This window comes from Chelmon rostratus, chromosome 15 (assembly GCF_017976325.1).
Source record: "Chelmon rostratus isolate fCheRos1 chromosome 15, fCheRos1.pri, whole genome shotgun sequence".
Lineage (NCBI taxonomy): Eukaryota > Metazoa > Chordata > Actinopteri > Chaetodontiformes > Chaetodontidae > Chelmon > Chelmon rostratus.
Window position 1 is genome coordinate 7,693,769 of NC_055672.1, and position 17,564 is coordinate 7,711,332.

The following is a 17,564-nucleotide window of genomic DNA, read 5'->3' on the forward strand; positions in this document are numbered from 1 at the left end:
GCCCACTAGAGAACGTCTAAATCTGGGCTTGTTTGGCAAATGCTACACAGAAAAATGGGGGAGAAATAATACATTTTTCTACATTTTGGGATCACTTGTAATCCTCATTTTGTCCAACCGTTAGTATGATCATCAGGTTAAAAAAAGTGGAATTTTCAAATAGAAAACCTCAAGCAAATCTAACATCTCGATGTGTGACTGAAGTCGCTATCATCTCTCCTGTTAAATCAGTGGTTGATAGTAGCTATTATAAGCACTATAATATTTTCTTTTAAAGTCTGTGTTTTAGTGTCATTGTTACTTGGTAGGTTAAAATTTGCGACATTGAATTCCCATCCATTGTAGCCCTTATATCTCCCCCTCCCGGCTTTCCTGTCATTCTCAGATGTAAACTTTCTTATAAAGCAAAAATGCCATAAAATTGAAAAGAAAAAAATGGTTTGTTTTTAATATGAAGGTACAAGTAGGTCATTTATGTGTTTACACCAAGCAAAGCGTGTTTGAATATTTGTTCCTGTTTTGCTTTGAAGTTAACCTGGGTGCCTGGTGGAATTCCTTCCAATATCGTCTGAGGGCATGTCATGACATATTCAGCGTCCTGTGTACAGTTTATTCACTGCTGCCGCATTGTTTTATTTGGACATTCCTCACAAGAATAGCATTGAATTATGCTCGGTGGGGTGCAGTTTGGCAGCCTTTGAAGATGAAATATTTTGCTGGTGTTTTCTCAGGCCAAAGACCGATGAGTCCAACCGTTCACATGAAGCAACATCAGAGATCTAGTATTTACAGTATGAGGTGGTTCTTTTGTCCTTTTCAAGATTTTAAACATCAATCTGCCATTTTATTGAATGGATATTAAAGTAATCTGTTAACAGACCTACCATACACCTTCTTACTCACTTTTCAAGTCACATATGCTGCTGGTGACCATCCTGCCGCCCTACTGTTCCTCAGGTCGAGGCCTCACTGTGTTTACCCTTAAACCACCAGTCTAACCCCAGTTAGATCAACACCGATGGCACTGTCCTCTGATTACACACACCCAGTGTTTATTTTCATGTACTTATTGTATGAGAGTGGGGGAAAGGGCACAGGAGTTAAAAATATAGCTTTATTCTTGCACTGTATAGACAGCACTGTGGTATTCAATTTGAAACACCTTTCATTGTTTTGCTTGCTATTTTTCTTAAAGGGAAACTTCACCACTTTGTATTTGGATTTCCGATCAGTTTTAATGGTAAATGTAGTCAGTTGAAGCACTGATTTCCAGCTGAGCGTTCTCCTGCATGCAGAACTCTGCTGGTAGTGCCTACATGTAGCAGGATGCATTGCATGCAAGCGTCTGATGCCCATGCCCACTGAGCGAGCTAGGCCCTCATTGATAAAGTAGTCCACAGTAAAATGCACCTATACGTTCCAAATTTTTGTCACATTTCCATCAAAAATAAAGTCTGTTGGGTCTTCACATCCTCAGATGGTAGAAGTACATGAAGACTTTTGAGTTGGCTCTTGCAGCCAGCAACAAAGCAATTGACATGTTTGGCTGTATACTCTTCTCTTATCTTGAATAAATAAGACTGGATGTCCTAATCAGCCAAAACATTGTAAAAATATATCCTCCTCCACAACATCCTTTGCACTCATGTTTTTAGGATGCCATTTTCGCTGTAGCTAGTTGACAAGTTTTGTTTTTTGAGCGGCAGCACAGCCCCTGGCTACCTAGAGGCTGTGCTGAGAGGCAGATCATACAAATCCAGCCAGTATTCACATTTAAAGAGCTGGAACCACAGATTTTTTGAAAAAAAAAAACAAAAATCTGATCACCTGACAAATTGATTACTCAACCAATTGTTTCAGCTTCACAAATTCTGAATCAGACAAAACATGATATGTGTTGTGTTGCTTTACAAATCCATTTGGCTTGGCTGCTGCACTGTGCGTGTGCGCGTGCATGTGCGCGTGCGTGCGTTAGTGTGTGTGTGTGTGTGTTGAGATCGTCAGCATTGATCCCAGGGGCAGATGGTGTAATGGTGTCTCTCCACCAGCCTCCCCACCCCTCCCACACACACACACACCTTCCACCCCTCAAACTACTCCTGCCCCGTTTCTGCACCGTGAGCTAATCTTATTTTAGCATCTCTCACTTTGTGTTTCATTTCTGACCCGATGACTGTGTCTCCTCGTCTCTCCACCGTCTTTATACAACGTGAAGCATTATACACTATTATCCACAGCACCTGGTATTAATTCATACATATTACAGTGTTTGCTGTGATGGGGGTCGAACCTCTGGTAGGAGCATCATTAGTGCTTCTGCTCTGCCTCCTCAGCTTTTGTCTCATTGCATGTACTTCATCTTTCTCACTCCATCCTCCTTGACTCTCTCCTTCCCTCCCCGCTCTCTGTCAGATAGATGTGTCTGTCGAGCACTCAGCCCCTGCACTCTGCAGCGTCTGGTATTGTGGGTAAATTACATCGCCTTTTAAAAATAGAACAGGCAGCCACACTGCGGGCCATTTTTCTCCTGGGGAGGAGGAGGAGGAGCAGTAGGAGGGGGAGGGGGGCGGGTGGCCCAAGGCGCATTTCATGTTGAAAATAAGCTGTGAATTAAGACGGCAAAAGGCAGCGACAAAGGTTCAAGAAGCCCCTTACCTCTGTGAAATGGGAACATGTTGTTCTCACAGTCGTTCTGTACCGTTTACTTACTGCACGGTGTGTTTATATTTAGGCCGCTCTCACAATGATGAATGCTCGTGTAGAGACTCGTTTTTACATGTTATCCAACACAATATCAGCTTCAGTTCCAGTGTACCTGCTCACATCAGGAGCTCATCACATTAAGCTGAGATCATTTCTGTGTAGTTAAAGGTCGAGCTCAAGTTGCAAGCAGATGCACATATCTATATATAAGAGTTAAAAAGGATGCATCAAGAAGGCACTACATGAACACATGGCAAGGATGACTCAAATTAAGCTTTGGTGATATGTACTGTGGCAGGATATTTCCCAGTTTGCATGTTACATTAATGACAAAGCAGCAGGTTTGTCATCACAACTGTCTTTCATAACGATGTTCGTCTATGTTTTATTGCCCTTGAATATTTCAGTTTCAGGGAAAATCACCTTTGCTTTTTGTATTTTAGTTTCTAATTGCAGCACCCAAAACTCTCATTCCATGTTCAAAAAATGGGGGGGTGTATCAGCAACTAGTGAATCAGTGACTTCTCAGCTTTCCCACATGTGTTTTATTAAGTTTCTAGGTGCTCCATCGGTACTCTGTTTTGCTAATACCTCCATACAACTGAACCCCCGCTCCTGCAGCGAGTACAACTCATACTTGTGTATATTTAGAGCTTGATATGTTGCACCAAAGGAGACACTTTAAGTGCATAGTGCCAGTACTGCACCCAGTCAACCTAAATTCACAGAGTTGATTATGATGCATCTAAATGTGTTGCCCCTAATGCTCGCAGGCAATTTGTAAACCTGCAGGATGCTGACGTATCAATAACATGATCTAAACTTAGGTCATTGTTCCCTTGACTGTCCATCAGTGTGCGTTAGGCAGCTGATGTCTTTCTTTTCCACGCACACAGACCCTCTTCATCTCCTCCCCTCCCCACATAGACAGGGTGGCCGCTGCTGTGGAGTCTGAGTAGTAGCATATTGATTCTGAGTCGTCTATCAGGGGAACAGGAGATTTAAATGGATACTATGACGGCCTCCTCTCCGGTTACCCTGAAGCCTTACTCGGTCAACCACTTCTCCCTCTCTCCATCCTCCATCACCCTCATTTATAGACTGAAAGATGCACACTTCAGTTGCCCTTGTCTTCACAGTCCTCTTCTCTTAATCGTTTGTGAACTTTTATAGCATTCTGTAGTGAGTAATACCCCTTTTTCAGCTCTCAGTTTTATTTTGTGCTAAGTTAACAATCTGGGATATATTGTTTATCAGCATGAATGCCAGTTTGATCACATTTTAGTCACTGACATCATGGTAAAATAAAACTAAATAAGCATCAGACAGGTTTTTCCACATCCAGTCATTTAATATTCACTTGGAAGTAAAAATGAAAGTTAAACGTTAAGCATGAAATTAGTGAATTGAAACTTTTTAAAAAGAGTACAAGTCTCTCGATCACATGCTGGTTGGATCAAACCTAGAAATAATGTCATTACACTGATCTCTCACTAACGGTTCTTATTTGTCTTTGTGTCTTCAGACAGTCGCAGAAGGCTTCAAAGAAGCAGTCCAGTATGTCCTTCCACAGCTGATGATGGTCCCAGTATACCACTGTATGCACTACTTTGAGCTACTGCAGGTATGTCCTGACATTTGAACAGTCCTAATCAAAGATGAGATTTGTTTTAACTGTTGTTTCAGTTCTCTGTGCTTTTGGTTTCTTTTTATTTTACTGATCACTTCCCTGTTATACTTTTCATGTGATGGTCCGAGGTAAATGCTCCCACCGACCCTCTTACTCACAGCTACAGTCTCCTGACGCTAACTGCATATAATATCTTAGTTAGTATAATAGTAGTAATAAAAGTAATAATAATCTAATGTTGTACAAATGCTCAACGACAGACTTTTTGACCTCATTCCGATCTACGTCCTACATGTAATAGAAGGAAAAAGCATCTTATAATTACTATATGTCTGTTTTTAAAAAAAAAGCTCAAGGCAGCACTAACTACTAAAATATGTTGAAGCCTAAATGGCTGGGACTTCTAAACCAGTTACTCTATACTGAAATCCATTCAATTTTTATAGTTACTCCACTTGCCACATGTCTGTATTTATTTTATGTTACGTATTTAACCATCGCTTGGACTGGACTTGGACTAGTTCTGAGATGTTTTGTAGGTTGTTAATGTGCATGCACTTTTTCAAATCTAGACAGTGAGTCAGTGAACATATATTTTAAATACTATCTGCTTAGTGTCTCCTATTGTTAAGATTCAGATTATCAGAGTGTCCCATTTCACATATCTCTGTTATGTCTTGGTTGTACCTGGATTTTAGCTGTTCTGTGAACAAGCTGAACTGAATTACTTTGTTAGTGGTTAATTAGAAGCAGTTGCCAATGTTGTGAATGTGTCTGAATTTGTCTAAAAATCACCACACTGAATTTAAGTTGAGGTTAGGTAATAGGATTTTAAACAGCAAGGTTTACACTGAAGCTCTTTCTATATCTTTTTAAATGTTGTTCTTTGTTCTTTTCTGTAACTTTCTTGGTATTCAACACTCTTGTATTATTGCAATGCAGCTTTTGTGTAGATGTTTTTCACAGCAGATATTTTGGCTTGTAATAGCAAGAAAAGGACAGGTGTTACTAATAACATTAGCACTGGCTCTGTTCTGCCAAGTGTTGCAATAAGACATTCATTCACTATACCAGAGCTCTGGAATTGGCTCAACTATATCTAATACAGCCGTTAATGATAATGTTAGTGACGCCTGTGCTTTCCCTGCTAAGACACGTCAACTTCCTATGATGAAGTATAGAAACACATCTGATGTTTGTGTTGTCTGCCGTTTTTACAGCAACTTCAGGAGCGCAGTAAAGACCAAGATGACAGAGAATGTCTAAAACAAGCGATCACAGCCCTGCTTAATCTTCAGTGTAGCGTGGAGCGCATCTATGCCAAGCACCAGCCTCGCCGTAAACCTGGGTATGCATTTTGTCATTCTGCTGTTGTTGACCAAGTGGTAGAATTTAGTTTACATGTGCTTCATTTTCTATACCACAAAGCAATTCTCAGTTACATATTTGTTTCACAGGCCTGTTAGCACACAAGAAAGATGCAGTTAGAGCATCCAGCAGCTGCAGAGACCCACTACATTTATTTATTTGTGAGATTTCAGTGGTTAAATGTTTGATTTATGCTTTGAGCGCCTCAGTTTTCTGACTCTAACCCTTCCCTCATCTCTCACAGTGAGCCCATGTACCGCCTGTACAGCAGGCAGGTTCGTAGCAAACAACTAGCCATCAAACGCATGAATGAGATTCAGAAGAGCATCGACGGCTGGGAGGGAAAAGACATCGGCCAGTGCTGCAGCGAGTTCATCCTGGAGGGCCCGCTTTTACGAGCTGGCGCCAAGCATGAGAGACACAACTTCCTGTTTGACGGCCTGATGATAAGTTGCAAGGCCAATCAGAGCTCACGGCTCCCGGGTTCGGGCAGCGGGGCAGAATACCGTCTGAAGGAGAAGTTTGTGCTGAGGAAGATCCGCATTGTGGATCGCGAGGACTCTGTAGAGCTGCGGCACGCCTTTGAACTCATAGGAAAAGATGAAAACTGTGCAGTTTTCTGTGCACGGACAGCAGAGGAGAAGGCGGCGTGGATGGCAGCACTAGTGACTCTGCAGTACCGCTCCACTTTGGATCGCATGTTGGACACAGTGCTGCAGCACGAGGAGCAGGCGCATCCTCTAAGACTACCCTCCCCGGATGTTTACCGCTTTGCTGTGCAGGACTCTGAGGAGAATATTGTGTTTGAGGACAAAGTGCAGAGCAAAACAGGCATCCCCCTCATTAAAGCCGGCACAGTGGTCAAGCTCATAGAGAGGCTCACCTACCATATGTATGCTGGTAAGCTCCTGCTGTAGATCTTCCTGTGGAGAGACATTTGACATAATTCAGTTTGGCTAATTTAAAGGTTTATTTTGCAAAGATACCTTGTGATGTTTATCGCGTTTATCTAATGTGTTTCATCTGTTTGTAGATCCTAACTTTGTGCGCACGTTTCTCACCACATACCGGTCATTCTGCAAACCACAAGAGCTTGTCACCCTGCTGATAGACAGGTACAGTTCAGCCAGAACACCAGTATTTTCTTTCATTTATTCATATCTGAGCCATAAGAACAATCTCTCTTCACTGAGACATTTTTCAGACGAATATGTGTCAGTGATGTGATATTGTCAGTACCCTGACACCTTGAAATGTCATATGTCTGAACATTATTCTCCTCAGGATTGAGATCCCTGAGCCAGAACCGACCGAGGAGGACCGACAGGCTCTCTGGAACGGTGACCAGCCAATGGCGGCCGAGCTCCAGAGATTCCGGAAGGAATACGTGCAGCCAGTCCAGCTCAGGTATGACTTGTCCAATCACAGCTGAGTCAAAGTGAAAAGACACCCACATGACAGGAAATGCATTTAAACCATCAAAAGATTTTAAGGCAGATATCTGAGTTTGTGGATGTTCGTTGAGAAGTAAAGAGCACTGAGTTGAACTTGTTCAAACAACTTTTGTTATACCACAGCATCATATTGAATTTTAATGGCACTTTTTAGAATTTTCCATTACTTAAGCAGCACAGTCCTAAAATATTTAGAACAAATAAAAAGACACCACAAAACAAAAAAGTAAAAGAGCACGGGATGGTGGGTTTATTGCTTGGCTCGTCTTAATTCTGTGGTGGTCACCTGGTGAGTTGTGCTTTCAAATCGAGTGTGAAGGTTAAAATCAAACTTTTCCTTTCATGCATCAGACCATTGGTTGCTCGATAAAAATTGTCCAGAAGTGTTTTTGGTTTGAAAAATGTATTCCCTCGTGTCTCTTAGTTAGCTCTTAGTTATTCTAACATCTTAAACTGCTTTCTTTTTTTTCCTTAACAAGGTCTTTCAAAATGCCTCAAAAGATTTTGTTTCTCTTTGTCTTCTGCTGTTAGCACTCTCCTATTAAGGCCTGAATGTCCTCACAGAATAACTTTTGTATCCATATAAGGCGTAACAGAGTCAGGAATAGCCTTGTAAGTACCATTAAAAACTGAGAGCTTCTCATTGTCAGCCTGCACTGCAGCTGCAGTTAAAGGCAGCTGCAATAAAACCCTTTATACTTCAGTCACAGAAACAGTTAAAACATACAAGTGGGTAGTTACTGTAGTTGCACACTGTGACACACATAGTATGTATCCTCTCCATTAGCAGTGTGGGTAGTAGTAACTCAGTTCTCTCATATGTGAAGGCACAGTGACAGATGAGATAGAAAAAATCAATTTGTCTGTGTTTGGCAACAAATATACATTAGATGCATTAAAAAGTGTTTCAGCATAGATTGGGGAGAAATTGTAAGGAAATTGTCAAGTAGTTTGGGTGGTCTGAAATGTTTGAAATGTGGTCCTATTGTTTATTATAAAACCAGGATACTGAAAGTAGGTGAAATACCTCTTCAGGCATGACTTTAGCCCTTAAATGACCAAATGTTCCTGCTGTTTCTGTTTTTAAGTACCCACTCTTAAACTGACCAGGGTAAGGAATACACCTTGGCCACCAGCCAAACACTGTTCAACTGCGGACTTTTTTTAAATGTCTCTATTCTATCAACCTCTTTATCAGATAATATACTATTATTTAGATGTCTTGATTTCTTGGTGGAGTACCCTAGTAGTCAAATGGTTGCCTGTGTTGCGTGTCATACCCTTTTCTCTCTTGTTTCCTGTCTGCCTCTTCACCACCAAACTCTCCAATAAAGGCAAAATGCCAAAAAACAATCTCAAAAAATGTGGGTGGTAAACCAGTAAAAATGTTGTGCCACTTGAGGGGGTGAAAATGTTTATTTCCTGTTTTGTTACTGAGCAGTTGTACATAAATGGAAACAGTGTTTTCAGTGAGCACAGTTGTCTGAATTTCCTTACAAATACTTTGCAATTGAAAGTGTTTGTGACACATGAGTGGAGGATAATACTTATGGTTAGTTAATACTTTAACATGTCTTTCCTTCACAGGGTTCTCAATGTTTTCCGTCAGTGGGTCGAACATCATTTCTACGATTTTGAGAATGATCCGGAGCTGAGGAGTCGATTAGAGGAGTACATCACCAGCAAAATTCAACTGCGAGGTCAGAACTGCATGCAGTTTATATAGTCAGCGTGGAACATTAAAGATTATTCTGCCAAAGATGTTTGTTTTAAAAATGTTAAAATGATGAACAATAAGAAAAGTCACAACAAGCAGTCACATCGGCGCAGACACAGGCCACTGATATAATCCTGTGGCATCATCTGTCAGTGCGATCATATGGGATGGTCACATGAAAAGACTTTTTCACATTTCCTCCTTCTTAATTCCATTTTTTCTGAGATTAAATTTAAGTTTAGTGATTGATCCTCATCCAGCATCATTAAACATATATTTTGTTACATTAAACAACAACATACAGAGGAGAAAAGATCAGGGCAGACAACAAAAATCATGCATGCACCTGAGCACAAATGAAGATAAAATCAATGAGTAAAATCCAAACTAAAAAAAACAACCGTTGTAGAGAGCATTTGTTTTATACACCGTTTCCTTTTGCAGGCAAGTCGATGAGAAAGTGGGTCGAGTCCATCAATAAGATCATCAAGAGGAAGCTGCAGACCCAGTCAAATGGTATTAGTCACAACATCACCTTCGAGAGCCCGCCTCCTCCCATCGAGTGGCACATCTGTAGAGCCGGCCAAGTGGACTCATTTGACCTCATGACCCTGCATCCAATCGAGATCGCCCGCCAGCTGACTTTGCTCGAATCAGAGCTCTACAGGTGAGTCGCTGTGACTGAGCAGCAGATGACGACTTCAAGATTGGAGAAGCGGGCTAGTGATTGTACTAGTGGATAAAATCTCAAACTGTGTATAGTAATCAGTTTGTTCATACAGATAACATACATTTATATGAGATTTGCCAGAGTGCAAGTATCACCTTACTCTGGTTTGTGTCTAGTATCGGCTGTCTGAAAAATAAAAACCCACTTCCTCCACAGAGCCGTCCGGCCGTCTGAGCTGGTCGGCAGCGTCTGGACCAAAGAGGACAAAGAGAAGAACTCACCTAACTTGCTGCGCATGATCCGCCACACTACCAACCTCACACTGTGGTTTGAGAAGTGAGTCTACGGGTTCAAATATTTAATTCACAAGGAATTCCAGAAATGGTTGTAGAAAACGAGCATACGTAACCGTGTGTGTGTGCTGGTTATGTTCAGGTGTATTGTAGAGACAATGAACCTGGAAGAGAGGGTGGCCGTGTTATCTCGGGTCATAGAGATTCTGCAGGTTTTCCAGGAGCTCAACAACTTTAACGGTGTGCTGGAGGTGGTCAGTGCCATCAACTCTGTCCCGGTCTACAGGCTCGACCACACCTTTGAGGTGGGTAAACCAACAGAAAAAGTATGACTGGTTGCTCTCTACTTAAACTCGTGTTAAAGGGAAACTGATTTAAAGCATCAGTCTGTTTACAGTCTTCTGGGAGTAATACTACATATGTGAATCAGTTTTATAAAGCGTTGGAGCAGCAGCTCCAGAGGGGGCTGTGTGAAACCTGATAAATTGCCTCAAGTGATGTCAGAGGGGGCTGAAAACTACATCTGAAAATGAAATGGACAGTTATCTTACCAGACTTCTGTAGCCTGCATCCTCATCTTTGCTTGAGGCTAGCAGTTCCAGGCTACATTAGCCGCTACGAGCATAACACATCCAAATCGTTGACTAAATTGTCGGGGGTCCACTTGCATTGTGGGACATGTAGGCACTGGGTTTTAGGAATAAAATATATATATATGCTGAAGTTTTTCCTTGTTTGTCAACGTGCCGAAAAACACCACCACAGCAATTCAGATCCAGTCCAGTTGAGAAACGTGATGTTTATTGTTTTGACGTGCATTTTAATCATACGCTGAGCTGGTGGTCAGAACATAATTGATGGGACTTTTACTCCCTCCTGCACCCACAGGCAATACCAGAGAGGAAAAAGAAAATCCTGGAAGAAGCTGTGGAGCTGAGCCAGGACCATTTTAAGAAATACTTGGCTAAACTCAAGTCAATAAACCCACCCTGTGTGCCTTTCTTTGGTAAGTCTTCGACAGTTACTATGACCCTGCAACAAGAGAAGTATGAAATGAGCTGAGACGAAAATATATACAGTATGTGACTCTCTTCTCTGGATCGCATCCATTTTGAATCAGCATAGCTTATGACAAAACCAGAAGAGTTAAAGGGCTGCATTTCAAACTCCTCTTCATCCTCAGGTATCTATTTAACCAACATCCTGAAGACAGAGGAAGGTAACCCAGACTTCCTCAAACGCCACGGCAAGGAGCTGATCAACTTCAGCAAGAGGAGGAAAGTAGCTGAAATCACAGGAGAGATCCAGCAGTATCAAAACCAGCCCTACTGTCTGAAGGTGGAGCACGAAATCAGGGTGAGCACTCATCCTTAGATTTTTCTCTTTCTCCTTCAACATGTTTCATAGATCCTGAACTCAAAACATGACTTTTTTTTTGTTGCACAGAGGTTCTTCGAGAACCTGAACCCGATGGGCAACAGGAGTGAGAAGGAGTTTGCTGACTACCTGTTCAAAATGTCTCTGGATATTGAGCCACGGAACTGCAGGCAGGCTCCACGATTTGTAAGTGTTTCGACTGCACTGCAACAGTAGTCTTGTTGCAGCAATGTTTGGTGTTTGATGTCAGTTATGTGTCCTGACATAGTCCCAAATCCACATTTACTGCAAAATCGAGAAGAAAATATTGTTTGGCTCTGTCATCTAGAGATGCAAATTGTTTTGTTTTTGTTTTTTTGTTTTCTGCAATCTGCCCTGAGATTTGTGCCGCATGGAGCAGGAATTTAGCCTTGGGGTGTTCAAAACATTGAAAACTTCATCTTAAAAAATTCAACAGCAACATGTTTTTCCAGCGAACATGTCCCATTACTCTAAATAATCCACAGATCTCCCTCGAGAACAGTCTCATAGGGACTGTTTCTTTGCTGTTGTAGCTCCAAAGGTCATTTAAAGAAACAAGTATTTTCTAAGTTTTTATAAGATTGGGTTTCAACTTGCTTTTTGTGGACAGAGATGTGGATTAACCAATCCACATTATTTCATTGAGCAAATAGGGTTTCTCTTCAGCACTGGTTCCCAATCTGAGGGTCCCGGCCCCCTCTGGGGATCGCCGAAGCTTTGGGGTGGTCATGAAACCTTCTTGATTTTAAGAGATTTAAAATTTCTATACAGTAGGCCTGTATCTCAGTGTTACATTAATTTCTGTGAAGAAAGCTAAATGAAATTGGTATTTTTGAAGCATTCGTGAAGTACACAGTTAAAACAAAGAAGGAGCAATGGAACAATGCTGAAGCATCAGGGAGAAGAAAACACTGAATTTGTTTAAAAGGAAGCTATAAAATATGTATGGTTGTTAAAAATACAGGAAAATACATAATACAGATATTATGATATTCACAAAATTCATCCAGATCACTCATTTTACACAAATATCCTGTGGTCATAGCAATCAGTTCATTGACCAGTTTAGTGGTTGTTCTGTTCTGTTATTATTATGCATTGAATAAAAATGTTACTTAGTCATCTTAGCGTCCGTCTACTCAGTGATAGAAAAGGCCTCTCTTGAGGTAAAAAGTTGGGAACCACTGATCTACAGGATGCTCCAACATAGTGGAGACTGACTTACCAAATTAACAAACGGCTGGATTTTTTTCAGAAGTCTCAACTGCAGTGTTCACAATTTGCCTGAACAGCCTTTAAGTCAAAACTTTTACAGGCGATAAAGCTCTCATCGTTGAATTTCTGTTCCTCCTCCTGCAGCCCAGGAAGACCATGTACACTCTGAAATCCCCGGGGATCCGGCCTGTGCGAACGTCTACCTCTGGCACCCTGAAGGGCCACCCCGTCCCCCTGGAGAGGGAGCCCCCACACAAGATCACCTTCCGGAGTATCGCCGAGACCGAGCCGGAGACCCTGGCGTCGGCCTCGGTGCCCACCTCTCCGAACACGCCGACCCCGCCGCAGTCAGCCTCCTCCGACCTCAGCTCAGTCTTCATGGAACACGACCTCAGCAGCTCTTATGGCGGTAAGTTCAGCGGACGCTCACATCCTCCTGTTAAATGTTGCTTAAAATAAACTACACCCGTCGCTAAGCGGACAATCCTATTCCTGAGCCACTATCTGCATGCCGGCAGTATTTGCATCATATTGGAATAATGAACAATGATAAAAGATTGATCTCGTCAAGAGATTGAGGTCTGTGTAGGAGCAGAGAAGTTGGAAAATGAAAGGAATTAAACACATCTCCTGTCTCTTTGAATTTTACAGGTAGCAACTCCATATTTGCTTCAGTTCTTCTTCCACCTTCAAGTGAGTGTGAGCTTTTCACTTTCCACTGTAGCCGTTTCTACCTGATTGCTTTCCATCTGACTGCAGTACTGCTAACAGTCAGAGGAATTCTTCTTCCTGTACTTTGTGATCTGAGTCAGTATCTTTTATCCATACAGTTTAACCGCATGAGCGTCTTCTTCTTTTTCTCAGAGTTTCAGTCTGTGTCTTGCGGCAGCCTCCACCAGCTTGGGGAGGAGCAGCTGAAGCCGCCTCCTCTGCCGCCACGAAGGAAAGATGCAATGTCTGAAGCCAAAGTAAGAGCAGGGCACCATTTCCCACCGGTTACACCCATAATTACAGCACCTTAACTCAGTTTGATGGGGTTGAACATATTTGTGGTATGTGCAAATAAAAATACTGTGCAGTCTATGGGGGGTGCAAATTGGCTTGTCAGACATGATTTTTGAGGTGACAACGTGTAGTTAAGATGTATTTTAGGGGTGTATTACAATGATATAACCCCCACCCTAACGCCATGTTGGCCAATCAGAAGCCTGAAAATTGCACTAATAGGCTGGATGCTGGGTTTCGTCCAGAAGTGGCATCGTTGGGGGCCTGTGTCTGAGTCTGTCTCTGACCTCCGCTCGTCACAATAGTGGAAGAGTAACTGTACAATTATGTGAAAACATACTGAAAGTCCCCTTAGCAAGGGTTAGAACAGCACTATTTTGCACAAAATGTCGACTCGTGTAAACAAAGGAGATTTTTAGAGTCTCGAGATAGTACAGGAATTTAGAAATTTCCCCCCAAAAAAGCAAAAATTAGAGTGATGTTTAAAAAAAATAGGCATAACTTCATGTGGCATGAATATGTCGTCCTCTTCTGTCAATCATCTCATGAAGTGTATTGCACCGCCCCCTGGGGAGGACACGTGTTTAGTTATACACGTATCTTGTTTTGACACAGTTCTGATCTCCATGTTTCTCTCTGTGTCTCAGCTGAGCTCCAGGTCCGACAGCCCCCCAGCCATCCCTCCCCGGCTGCCCCCTCCTCTTCCCAGGAACCAGCCTCGACCACTGATCTACAACGGCCCCCCCAGCGATGGCCCGCTGCCCAGCCCTCCTCCTCCACCGCCCCGCGACCCTCTACCCGACACGCCTCCCCCGGTGCCCCAGCGGCCCCCGGAGATCTTCATCAACTTCCCTCTCAACCTGCAGCCTTCCCCTGTGGGCCGCTACCACTGGGACTTCAGCAGCTCCCCCAGCTCCCCCAACACCCCGCCCAGCACGCCGTCACCTCGCATCCCCAGGCGGAGCTGCCCGCTCAGCGCCAGCCAGAACAGCCTCTGCCCTCTTCCCATTCCCATCACCGCTCCACCTGTGCCCCCACGCAACAACTCCAGCCCGCAACTCCCCAAACTCCCACCAAAGACATACAAAAGGGAGCTGCTGCAGCCGCCGCTACAAGGCCTGTCATTGGTGGAGAACACCGACAGCAGCCAGTGAGTCTGCGTTGTTTTTTTTAAGCACCTGGAGGTGATCTCGAAATGCAAACTTCAAACTGTCTCCTGCAAACTAAGACACAGTGGACTCAAAGCTACTGATCAGAAAGAATTACACTGCTCCACACACACTCGTAACACCCACCTGCCCTCTGCATCGACCAATCACACCCCCGCTGTGCCTCTCAGGGGATCAGTAGCTCCGCCTTCATCATAAACCCTCTGTGCCAATGAGAAACCCACACCGGTGTGCCAGCTAAACAACAAGGAGTTGAGTGTTTGTGTCTGTTTCTTCTGTACGGAGCGGGACCGTCTGCTCCTGATAAAAGTTCTCACCCCTCACACTCTTAACTTACTCTTACCCCACGTCCCACTCCTCTATCAGGATGGGGTGAATGTGGGGGGCCTTGGACTTTGTAGCCTCAACTGTCATGCTTTGTTTCTTTGGGCATTGACATCATCTGGAGTCCTGCTGCAGCTCACAGATTTTTACAACCTCTCTCCTCCTCAACGATCCACTTAGACGTAGCTCTTCCGCGGTGGGTGTGAGCAGCAGACATTTCCATTGACTCGTTTTTCCTACAAACTGATAAACAGTTGCCAAAGTCTTATTTTATGCAGGGGGATAAGGGATTTTCTTTTTTTAAACCAATGTGACATTAAAAGAAACACCTAAAGGAGGCGACACTGAATCCCCCACCTTGTATCTCAACTGTACACTGTGACTGTATAGATGTGAGTCAAACTGTCTTCACTGTTTTTTGTCTGAAGACAGGCCTCTCCACAGCCACAAAACGTTGCCTTTAAAAATCCAACAGCGGTGACCTCTGACCCCAGGCTCCAGTCCTGTTGGCCCGGATGGGACAGCGAGAGCCGAGAACACTCCATTTGCACATCAAGTTTGGGCAAAGTCAGCAGGTTTTGATTAGACTATTGAAAATAGCCCTCTGCAGTGTGCGACAGAGGGAGGTCTGCCACGATATCAAACAGCACCGATCCAGGATGAAGACGAGGAGAGGAAAGAGACGCAAGTTTTTCTCCCTCCAACTCTTTGAAAGCTGATGTCTTAACCGATCCCCTTATAGACGTGCGCTGCTGTCTTGACACTGTGCTCTTCTCCAGAAGCCCTCGCCACCAACTCTTCTTCATTGGTATTAAAACTCAGCACTAGAAGCACGCGACCTCCCACCAGAGCTGGGACAGCACCCCCCAGTGGCTGCTCGAAATACATAAAACCCATGAAAAAGAGGAACTTTTAACCCAACTTCTTCTGTATCTCCACTTTTTCTTTTTTTTCCCTGCTTGAAAACATTTTGTTTCACTTTGGAAAGACTGAAATAATCCATGCATCATGCTCAGATGTGCCTTTTATTTTGTTTTCTACTTTACAGAAATAAGCAAATGGTGTCTAAAATGCTAAAAAATAAAGTTGCCTATGTAATGTTTAGAACAAAGCTATACACTATGAAATTGTACATGTTTGTGGATACTGTGTATATATAACATGTATACACTAACTAAATAATTTGTATAAAGTGACAAGTTTTTTCCCTGTTGTATTGTACCCTCATCCGCATCTGTTCAGTTGAATATTGCCTAATAATCCAATGCTGCTACAGTCGGATAAAAAAAACTAAAAAACAAAAACAAAACAAGAAAAAAACAGGTCACTGTCACTAACTTACTTACAGACAATCTCCAGTTGAAACACTGGGAGTATTAACTGAGGAAAGCCATTTTTTTTCTTCCCTGCCCCTTAGCTGTTTTAAAGCAATGGAAAAAAAATATACAGTTCAATATGCCAAGCACTTACTTAGACGTGTGCTTCACTTTGTACATCCTACTAATTGCCTTTTTCTCCTTTTCAAAGATTTTTTAATGCTAACACTCATTAAACAGAGGTTGGAATCGTATTAAAGTTGCAGTTGAATATATACAGACCTATATTCACTTGCAAGTATTTGAACATAGTGAAGAATTGGACATTTTTCTGAGAAACACACTTTGTGCACTTTAGGCTGTACTGTTGAAGAGCCGCAGTTGTTATAGGTCATGTTTGTAAATTCAATGGTCCTATGCAACTGTTCCACTTACTTTCTACATGGATCAGGGCAGAAAAACGCAAGTGTACCACCTCACTTTTATCCCCATGATGTTTGTAAAAGACGCAGAAACACCTGAGGATGTCTGACTAGCTGGATTTCAGCAAATTTTTTGAAGAAAATCACTCCTGCCCTTTTTTCTCCACACTTTGCCCTGAAAATAGACAGAGCCCTCCTCCTCCTCCTCTCGCTGCGTTTTTTGCAGATGATGATGGATGATTAAACTGATCAAAACAGAGGTGAAAGGAGAGTTATAGAGAGGATTGTAATTGACAGCTGAAGTCAAATCACTTCACTGTCTTTGCTCACATTCGGTCCATTTCCCAAGTTTTCAAAGTCAGTATTGGTGGGGTTATTTTTTGCCAAGTTTTTTGTTTTCTGTTTGTTTTTCTTTTTTTAAACCCCAGCCCCGACAGAATAACTGATTGGTTTTCCTCCGGTGGCACTGTAACAGCTTGATCCAGCAGTCGGTTTATTTGATGGTATGTGGCCTTTTAACTGCTTTGTATTAATGGTCTTGATGAGATTAATAAATCACCCAGTCTTATTTTGTACTGAATTACTCTTTTCTCCTGTCGTTTTTGTCTTTTACTGTTTCTGTACTGTTTCACTTATTAACAAGTTCTACGTCCTTTGTTCAATATGAAAAAAAAGAAACCCGAAGTGTGAAAACGATAATTAGCGACCTACGGGACGGCACTGTATGTACCGGACTATTTCCGGGCTCTGAGTAGTTGCTAGGCAACCAGCGGAGACTCTAGGAAATAAGTGTGCCTGGACAAGTAATAGTTTGTAAGACGAGAAATGGCTGGCTTTTTTGGACAAATTTAACAACAAGCTAGATATAACATGTTAATTG

General features: G+C 42.6%; 1 protein-coding gene across 1 annotated transcript in view; it reads left to right on the forward strand.

The window, feature by feature from the left end:
* Positions 1-17,264, forward strand: part of sos2 (son of sevenless homolog 2 (Drosophila)) — a 34,994-nt gene extending 17,730 nt beyond the window's left edge. The window contains exons 8-23 of the mRNA XM_041953856.1: positions 4,229-4,327; positions 5,554-5,681; positions 5,946-6,601; positions 6,735-6,816; positions 6,986-7,108; positions 8,743-8,855; positions 9,317-9,539; positions 9,759-9,878; positions 9,978-10,140; positions 10,724-10,841; positions 11,019-11,191; positions 11,282-11,398; positions 12,593-12,857; positions 13,100-13,141; positions 13,313-13,416; positions 14,101-17,264. Of these exons, the coding sequence (XP_041809790.1) occupies positions 4,229-4,327; positions 5,554-5,681; positions 5,946-6,601; positions 6,735-6,816; positions 6,986-7,108; positions 8,743-8,855; positions 9,317-9,539; positions 9,759-9,878; positions 9,978-10,140; positions 10,724-10,841; positions 11,019-11,191; positions 11,282-11,398; positions 12,593-12,857; positions 13,100-13,141; positions 13,313-13,416; positions 14,101-14,607 (3,033 nt within the window). The 3' untranslated portion in view covers positions 14,608-17,264. The remainder of the gene's footprint in view (positions 1-4,228; positions 4,328-5,553; positions 5,682-5,945; positions 6,602-6,734; positions 6,817-6,985; positions 7,109-8,742; positions 8,856-9,316; positions 9,540-9,758; positions 9,879-9,977; positions 10,141-10,723; positions 10,842-11,018; positions 11,192-11,281; positions 11,399-12,592; positions 12,858-13,099; positions 13,142-13,312; positions 13,417-14,100) is intronic.
* The last annotated feature ends 300 nt before the right edge of the window (positions 17,265-17,564 follow it).